Genomic DNA, 9,994 nt, shown 5'->3' with positions numbered 1-9,994 from the left:
TCCAAAAATAGAATTATACATGTTTTATGGAAACAAGTTACAGTGGCGTGAGTTTTGGGATGTCTTTGAATGCACCGTGCATAAGAATTCTAATTTATCCAACGTGGAGAAATTCAGCTATCTTCAAACCAAACTTGGAGGTGAAGCAAAACGTGCCGTTGCTGGATTGGCAAGGTCAAACGAATGGTTCACACAACTTATCATTGAAAAAACACACAGAAATATATTACATTCTGGTGTGTCACAGACACTTGCAAAACTTAGGTACAAGTATTGGATACCACATGGTCGTGCTACAGTAAAGTTAGTTTTACGTTTGTGTCAAGTATGTCGACGACATGAAGGTGGACCGTACAGAATGCCAAAAATGGCACCTTTACCTGCATCCAGAGTTCAAGAGTCAAATGCTTTTGCCAGAACAGGTGTAGACTATCTTGGACCACTGTACGTGAAAGCTCCTGAAGGATCAAAGAAAGTGTGGGTGTGTCTTTTTTCGTGCATGGTGACAAGAGCTATTCACTTGGAATTAGTGCAAGATATGACAACAGAAGAATTTCTTCTTGCTCTCAAACGATTTGTGTCTCAACGTGGTGTTCCAAGTGAAATTCTTAGTGATAACGCTAATCAATTCAAACTTGCAAATAAAACACTCGATGAAATATGGAAGAATGTGACAAACAGCAGTGAAGTTCAATCGTATACATCATCTTCAGGAATAAATTGGCACTTCATTGTAGAACTAGCACCTTGGATGGGTGGTTTTTATGAGCGACTTGTCGGATTAGTGAAAAGATCATTAAGAAAGTCTCTTGGACGAAAGTTGCTCACTACAATTCAATTGCAAACTTTGTTAAAAGAAATAGAATCAGTCGTGAATTCCCGACCACTTGTGTACATCACAGATGACCTGAGCTCAAATATCACTCTTACCCCCAGTCATTTTTTAACACCTAATCCTAAAACAGGAATACCAGAAATAAGTGTTGAAAGTGATGATACAGACTATAGTCCTTATGACAGTTCTTGTCAAAGATTGTTGAATATATGGAAAAAAGGTCAGAAGCTACTAGATGACTTTTGGAGAATTTGGAGAGATGAGTATCTATGTAGTCTTCGTAAGAGGACCCAGACGTTTCTCAAGGCGGGGAGGGTTGTATCACACAATGTACCCAGAATAGGAGATACAGTGTTAATAAAAGACAACACACCAAGAGGTAGTTGGAAAATTAGAAGAGTACAAGAACTTGTTCATAGTAGAGACAATGAAATCAGATCAGCAAAAGTTCAGTTATCGTCAAAGAAAGTTATAGGTAGACCTTTGAATTTGCTGTATCCAGTTGAGTGCAACGACATATTCAAGCAGACACCGGGTACAGATAGGCCACCGGAGAAAAGAGACAAGATAACCAAACAGTGTACAAAACGACCTGTTAGGCTAGCTGCGGAGGCTGCAAAGCGGAAGATAAAAACTTTAGTGTAATGTGTGGAAGTATGCTGTGAATGCTGTCTGAAATAAAATGTTAAATATCAGTACTGTATTCTCCAAACGTATTAACTTCTGTAATTAAATAACAATTTAGCGCCGCAAAAGGTTAAAAGAGTTAAATAGCTGTGTTGTGACCACGTGCTACACACTACACGGTTTATCACCGACGGAGCAAAGGATTATCCTATCTTTTATTTCGCTTTTCTCGTGCAGCAAGGATTAGCAAATCCTAGTGTGTAGTGTCATTTCGTAACCAGAGTTTACTGAGAGAAGACGTGTGTTTTTGAGTTGTAAAAATGGTGAACTGCATTTGTGACATTTGTAACAGGAGTTACAAATATAAAAGAAACTTAAAAAGACACATTGAAGAAAAACACTCAGACATAGAACTATGGAACTGTGTAGTTGACAAATGTAAAGTGACATTTAAAAGAAGGAGTTATTTATATTCCCATCTACAACGAGTCCATGGTTTTGGCAGCAACGTTGCAAGACGCCGGGCTTTGTTGGCGAAAAGGGGCAATGATGATAAAGCTACAGCAAGTTATTATGATGATGTGAGTGAGGACGACTCGATTTTAGACTTGCTGACTATGAATGACGTTGAAAGCAGTAGCAACAGTGATTCCGTAAGCAGTAGTAGCAGTAGCAGCAATAAGTGGGGAGTGTCGTGAAACTTCACGATTTTGGAATATGATAATTGTTGAAATATATGTACGAGTTTTAAAGACTGTTGTAGTAGTTATATTTACTACAAATATTATCATTATATTGAAATCTTATTTGTAATAGCTGACATCTTGCATTATACAAATAACATTATTCATTTGTTAATATCCCTTCCAGGGCCTCAAAGTTATTGCACAAGTGCTCTAAGTCTAACACGTGCAAGCACGATTAGCCTTGGATTACATATGTGTCAACATTTGATTGGTTGATATTGATACATAAGTCTTTAAACTCCTTTGTCAGTAAACTGTTTCATTCTCCGTTACTTTTGGCGGCAAATAACTTTATGTAAGCATGCTCCGTTCAGATATTGGCGGGAAAATACTTACATAAGGTATGCCGCGTGTTTCATGCTTTTTATGCTTTCTTTGTTCTAAGCCTTATTGGCGGGAACTTAGCTTAGTATAAATAGGCTGAATGTTATATTATTGGAGGAGCTAAAAAGTGAAAGGTGTATTAACATGAAATGTGTTATTGAAAGTTATAACGGAGTATTAAAACGGAGTAATTGTTAAAAGTGTAAACTGCTTGTGGAAAAAGAAAAAGTGGTAAAATAAAAATGTTAAAATTAAAAGTTGTTCTGTTATCAATGTGTCGTAGAGTAGTTGTTTAATTATTCTTCGCCACAATAGTATCACCATTAATTGCTTTTTTCCCGTTTTTAAATATTTTCCAAAACTCCCTCGGAGACTTCCTTCTTAAATCGTTCATTTTACGACTACGTGTAAAGTTGAATGAATTTTTTGACCTCCGACACTGATACTTATAATCTTTTTTTGCCACATACAGCGAAATTCGATCAGTATCCGAAAATGTAAGGTTAAATTGGCATACAGCGTTTTTATACACGTCATATTTGCGTTTACAGTCAGCATCAAACCAATCCTGTTTAACTTTTCCGTCTTGGAAATAAAAGACTGGCGTTTGAGAAAAATTTTGAAAATACTTATTTCCTTTATCACTTATATATTTAGTAAAAATCGAAGTCAATCTATCTACATCCCCCTCCCCGCTAATTTCAGAATTTAAATCAAATATCAAATTGTCTATATTATTTGAAATATCACTCACAAAAGCGTCTTTATACTTTATATCAAATTTATAATATTTATTTTTAGTATTGCTGCTACTCGGATCCCTGTGTACTGTATTTACCTTGAATGAAAACGCCAATGGTGCATGATTCGAAAACGTATTAAAATCACCCACTGAGAAATTGTCAAACAGATTGAAATTATCATGATGTGTCAATAAATAATCAACGACACTAGCCCCGTTATGGGTCATACAGGTAAAATTCCCACGGTCTCCCGGCCATCGACCGTTAACTATTCGCAGATTGGTTGCCTTACAAAGGTCAAGTAAAAAATCGCCAAAACGATTAGAAGTCATATCTCGCGAGGTGCGAGGCGTGGGAGTATCTATAGTAATTACGTCATTGACATCAATACTACGATCAAATTGAATGAAATCGCCTTTACTACCAGTACGGCTATTAAAGTCACCTGACAAAAATATTTTCCCACGCTGACTAAACAATATAATATCTTGTTCTAGCTGTGTGAAAACATCAACACTATACATATTGTGGACCGGCGATGACTCCGGAGCAATATAAGTAAAGCAAATATATACATCATCATCAATATGGAAAAAATTCTTATCTAGTTTAACCCAAACAATGCAGTCTGTTGAATTTTGTACAAGTTTAACTCCATTTCTAATATTATCTTTAATATATACAATAAGGCCTCCACTTGACCGTTTCGCTCTTCGATAATGGTATTTACGGTAAGAATAAATAGGGTTTGAATATCCTTTTATGTCAATAATTGAGTTCTTATTTGTCCACGACTCACTCAGGCATATTATGTCATACTCACAGATGAGATCAACAAAATCTTTCGACGACTTTTTCTGAGGTGTGAGTCCTTCTATGTTCCAGGAGAGGCACTTAAAAACATTCTCACACACCTCCTAACAGTGTCCGCGGTAGAGATGGTTGTTGATAAACAGCTTATCGACCTTAATAAAAGCCTCTTTGCCGTCCTTCCGGGCCTGGAGCATGATGGGAACCAGTTTCCGGCGCTGCTCCACAACCTGCTTAGGAAACTGTTCCGAGATCCCGTACTGTGTTCCCTTTAGTTCCTTCGCCGCCCGACGAACTTTCTCACGATCAGGGAAGTCGGAGAACTTGGCCACAATCGGCCGGGTCTTATCGCCTTGGTAGAGACCGATCCGATGCGCTCTCTGCAGACGTATTACTTCTGTAGCATTGTCTATTTTAAGCTTTTCTTGAATAAACTGTAGTATCTTTTGCTCGCAGATTTCATCTTTTTCCTCAGGAATTTTGTGGAACAATAAATTGTCACGCATACTGCGGCATTTGAGATCTAATATCTCAGATTTCAGGGTATTCTCTGTTACCCTATGCTCCTCTTCAAACTTTTTCATTTTTTGGGTAAAGCTGTCTAAGTCTTTATGTTGTTTACTTATTTCGGATAAGGTTTGGCTGTCAAATTCGCGTCTCCGCTCGATGTCACGCACCTTGCTCTCAAGATCATTGATCTTTGTATCCATGCTTTGTATTCTGGTATTTATAGTGTTAACACTAGACTGTATGGAATCTAGGCGAGCAAGTTTACTATCCATACTATCTAATCGCTTAATTAGCATAGTAACTAGGACGTTGTTCACTGACCCTGGTGAATTGGGCGTTGCCTGTCCGCTGTTTGTTACCCCAGGGGTCAGCGATCCCCAGACCGGGTATGGGCTTGCGACAAAAAATTTATCAATTGCCTTTATTTTAATGTAAATATTGTTGAACATATTGATAACGCAAATACAAGATCTCCGAGTATCGATTTCCTTCTACGACTTTGTCTCTTTATAGGCAGATGTGTCATTAATTGGAGATGCAGACAAACGGCTGGTTAAAGTAAACATGAAAGCTGAGATTTGTCCTTCAATCGAGTTCAGTTTACTTGCGGAGCATTCATTATACTATAACGTATTTACTTGTAGGTAATGTATTGGATTTCGTTACGACAATCAAAAGTATTCATGGAAAATACCTCATATATCAGAACTTTACATGAATGCAAATTGTACACATTGATACCCCAAATACACACTCTCGGAGTAACTGGTACCATTCCAACGAAAGAAATTGACGAGTAGTGTTGGTAAAACAAACTGTACTGAACACGTTTCTGAAGCAGAAGAGCAACGTTTACGTTAACCCTGTCAAAAGGGGAAAATCAAACACTTTTATGTAATTAGACTCCAGATACTATGCGATTGATTTGATGTATGATAATCGTTTAATCGTTGAATGCTCTTCTCACTAAAACACTGCAATCAACCATACCCCACACTTGTTGGAGTAAGATGAAATGTCCACTTTCCGCGATAAAGAAAGTACATTGAAAATGTTCATTTGATTTAAGTGACTTTATCTTTTTATTAATATGTTGCAATTAGGGATGGCAACGAGTAGTAAAGTTAATACTCGAGTACTCGGACGATCGTTCGATCGAGTACTCGGGTACTCGATTACTCGGAAAAATTGTGTTCGCGAAGACAAGATTGTGTATACATGTATCGTTATTGACGTATATTGTGCGTTGGTCGTATTATTGGTCACTTTCACCTTTAAAGTAAACTTTCATTACGTATTTTAACAAAAAAGGATATAAAAAGAAAAAAAAATGTTGTTTCAGGCTTTTAATTTGTCTTATTCGTTTCATTTTATACAAGTATGCACTGCAGAAATGAACAAGAATCAGAATTACAATGAACGAAAATAAATAGCATACATAAAAATAGTGAACGAAATTCAATACGAAGTTCAGTTGTTCAGTTGTTTACTCTGCAATTATTATTTTTTTTAAATCATAGCTTTTTGTACTGTGTAATTGTTGTTTACCTCATTAATATTCATAATACTTTTTTAATTTTAAAATATCAACCAATCAATTGTGATAATCATTGCAAAAATAGTTAAAATACGCCAATTAAGAAATCAATTCTCGAAACGGTCGAAACACTTTCGCACGTTAGCGTCCATTGTTTGGTGAAAGGTCTCTAATAGGTATACAGAACAGAACAGAACAGAACAATATTTTATTAATGACTTGTACATACATACATCGTCATACATTCAAATTCCTATATACCAAATATCATTAAGTCATATAGTCATTTGTCACGGAGAGTTAAGTAATGTTTAAATTTCTGAATATAAAATTATATCAAAAATATATAATAATTTGCTGAAAAAAACATTATAGCTCCCACTCTAATAGATTGGTAGCTACGCTTGTCTTTCAGTAAATTCATCATAACACAGTATTTATAGTTGTTATTCTGATTTTTAAAGCATTCTTGATGAACAAAGATAATCTAAAAAGAACGTTATCATTTCTTGAACTTAGCAAATTCATGAATTTATACATGGAAGGACGACGATAAAATGTTATAGGTATATGCTTAATTCTAAGTTCGTTATAACACGGACATACACATATAAAATGAAAAGTATCTTCAATGTCACCAGAACCACAGACTAAACACAATCTCTCATGTCTAAGGCTTGCGTTTCTTCCATACCTTCCAGTGTGAATTCGTAATGAGTGAGCTGATATTCTTGTCCGTGTTACAAAGAACCTTAAATTAAACGGTAATACATCTAAATACGTTTCATATTCAAAGCTTTTCTTGAAATGTTTGTATTCGTCCAACACTGAGCTTCGTTCAACTGAACCGTTCCAGTCTTGCACAAAACAATCAACCACCCGTTGTTTAAATATTAGTGGAAAATGCTTTGCCTGTCGGCTGTCTAAATTATAAAATGCTTCCGAAAAGCCAAATCTGTCAAGTAAGTCCTTTACACTTGACACCCAATTTCTTTTACCTCTATCGGTATCACTCAAACCAAGCTCATATAATCTATTTAATATAATATTATTTGAATCATTAACTTTACACCAATATTTAATAACTCGATAAAATCTAGAAATATACAACGGGTACCTAGCCAATTCACCATACACACCAGCTGTGCAAGAATTTTGCCTAACATTTAAAACGCGTTTGCAAAACTTTAAATGTACTCGCTCTATTTCTTTTGACCTGGTGACCCCCCATACTTCACAGGCATAGCCTAAAATAGACCCAACGAATGAATCAAACAATTGACATAACGTTTTAGGCTTTAGGGGAATTTTCTTACAATTGCACAATAGTACATTTAATGCCTTTAGAGATTTTCCCGCTAAATGTTCAATATTTAAATCAAAACTTCCTGTATACTTTAGGACGGTTCCTAAATAATTAAAATTGTCAACAACCTCTATTTCATTTCCATTATACGTCCATGACTCATTGTTAAGTAAGCCACCCCTTTTTCTAAATACCATCGCCTTTGTTTTCATGCTATTTACCGTTAAACCCCAATCTAAACAATAGGAATGTAATAAATTAAGATTATTTTGCAATTCTTGCGGAGATTCACCATACAAACACATATCATCAGCGAAGAGGAATAGCATCAGTGTTATATCTTTTACTGATAGACCAGATTCAATTCCTTTCTGCAAGTACAATTCAAGATCCTCTAGAAATAGCGACACTAAAATTGGCGATAATACTTCACCTTGCCTTAACCCAACTGAATAGTAGAAAAAGTCTGAAAATTTATCACAGCTTTTAACACAGGACTTTACCTTATCATACATACTTCTTACTAACCTAAGAACTTTACCATCTATTCCACGTTGATATAATTTAAAAAATAAACCGTTTCTATATATACTATCAAAACACTTCTTTAAGTCAACAAAGGCAACATACAATCGTTTATTATCATTTAAAAAGTTCTGAACAAGCATGTGTAATGCAAATACAGCGTCAACCGTTGAACTCCCTTTGCGAAACCCAAACTGAGCATCCGATATGGTATTATTTTCATCACAAAAAGCGACAATACGTTGGTTTATAACTGTTGTGAATAATTTTGAAAGACAGGAAAGCAACGAGATGCCCCTGTAATTCTGGACTGAAGATTGATTTCCAGATTTAAACAAAGGAACAATTATGCCGTCTCGCCATTGATCAGGGAACTGTCCCGAATCCAACACTCCGTTAAAAATATCAACAACAAAGGGTCCCAAAATATCAATACATTCAATGAAATATTCATTCAATAGATAGTCTGCACCACATGACTTGTTCCGTTTAAGTTTTTTAACAGCCTGGACAATCTCGTCAAATGTTATCTTACTGTCAAGGAACTCATTTGATTCGAGAACCTTAAAGTCGTGGGTTTCGCAAAAAGTTTCTGCTTCTGCATTTGTCGTTTTAAATATACAATAGAATTGTGTAGGTGAAAGTACCGCTATCAAAACTTCGCTAATTGACATCAGTGCTAATTTGAAATAGGGGTCCTTTGTTGACAGTTTGCAACTATCACAACAACTGTCCACTAATTCATTGAGGTCAATTGTGTACACAGCGGGGATTAGAGGGACCTTAAATTGTCCTCTTGGCAACTAACCAGATCTGATATTTTGTCTGTAAATCGTGTATTTAGTGATTTTTAATTTTTTTCCGAGTACTCGAGTAGCGATTTGGTACTCGAGTACTCGGACGTTCGATCGAGTACTCGGGTACTCGTTGCCATCCCTAGTTGCAATACATAAAATACGTTATGTTTTATAATTGTTTACCCATGTTGAATTTTAATTGGAAAATTTATAAGAGATTTATATACGAGAAACTCGGAAAGTATGTGAATGGTTTGGACCGGCTTCCTCAGCCGCTACAGATGGTATGATTATGACATACTTTTTTAAAAATCTTTCGAACATGAGTTTTTGAGTGAATATAAGCGAAGCGTTAAGGGTTTTAAAAATGCATCTTTTACTTGGATTTTGTAGATTGTTATTACGAAATAAAGTATGGCGAATCAAACGAAGTGTTAAAGCTAAGCTATTGATGTCAAAACATGAGAGAGTCTCTTTAAACGGAAAAGTTTTGGCAGTTACTCAGTCAGTCAAATGATCATAATTCTATAAATGATAGCTTTTAAACGTTGTCATTCCTGTTCATCAGAGGTAGGATGATAAAAATAATGCATAGCATCATCGCTCTGAGGTACGAGAACGTTGTATACAGAGTATGTTTTTACTGAACATGCGACTGTTTATTTCGATGTCATAAAAGGTTTAAACTGTTTAAAGGAACTATAAAATTATGAAACAACAATCTGATTACAGATATCAGTGGCAGATCCAGGAATTTACTTAAGAAGGGGTACGTGAAACTCATGGGCTTAATCTTTCCACATCCGCCCCTCCCTCAGAACAGAAATTGAATGGCTTAAAATGTTGGACCGGGGTTGGGGTTAGTCTCCCCTAATTTATAGTCCGAAATAGTGCATTTTTATCTTAATATTGTATTTTTTCCCGATATTGACTGAGAACGTATTATAAACGGACGATTCAAAGGGGTGGGGGACGGCGCGCGCTGGGACCGATCCACCCCCCCCCCCCCTGAATCTGCAATTGAGTACATGCATTAAAACCGTCTTCGTAGCCTTTTGGTTAAGGCGTTCTATACCCTTCATTCTATTGACTTAATACTTCACACAAGTGTTCAGGACCATCAGCCAATGAGGTTACATAACTCCATATCCTTAATACAAGTTATGGCCCCTGATTGACTTAGTTTAAAGTTTTAGGCAAGTAAAAGTTAAGTGGAAGTTGGGATTTTAATAAA

General features: G+C 36.0%; 1 protein-coding gene across 1 annotated transcript; it reads right to left on the bottom strand.

Moving 5' to 3' along the window:
• Positions 1-4,192: 4,192 nt before the first annotated feature.
• LOC128223494 (uncharacterized) lies at positions 4,193-4,867 on the bottom strand. Its single transcript, XM_052932773.1, has one exon. It carries the CDS (start codon positions 4,865-4,867, stop codon positions 4,193-4,195), a length of 675 nt encoding a protein of 224 aa, XP_052788733.1.
• Between the last annotated feature and the right edge of the window lie 5,127 nt (positions 4,868-9,994).

The sequence above is a fragment of the Mya arenaria genome, chromosome 17 (genome assembly GCF_026914265.1).
Source record: "Mya arenaria isolate MELC-2E11 chromosome 17, ASM2691426v1".
Lineage (NCBI taxonomy): Eukaryota > Metazoa > Mollusca > Bivalvia > Myida > Myidae > Mya > Mya arenaria.
Note: the sequence above shows the minus strand (reverse complement) of the source record. Positions and strands in the feature narration are given on the sequence as shown.

Excerpts from the sequence above, each read along its gene's own strand:
- LOC128223494 (XM_052932773.1), bottom strand. The coding sequence starts at position 4,867 with ATGGATAGTAAACTTGCTCGCCTAGATTCCATACAGTCTAGTGTTAAC.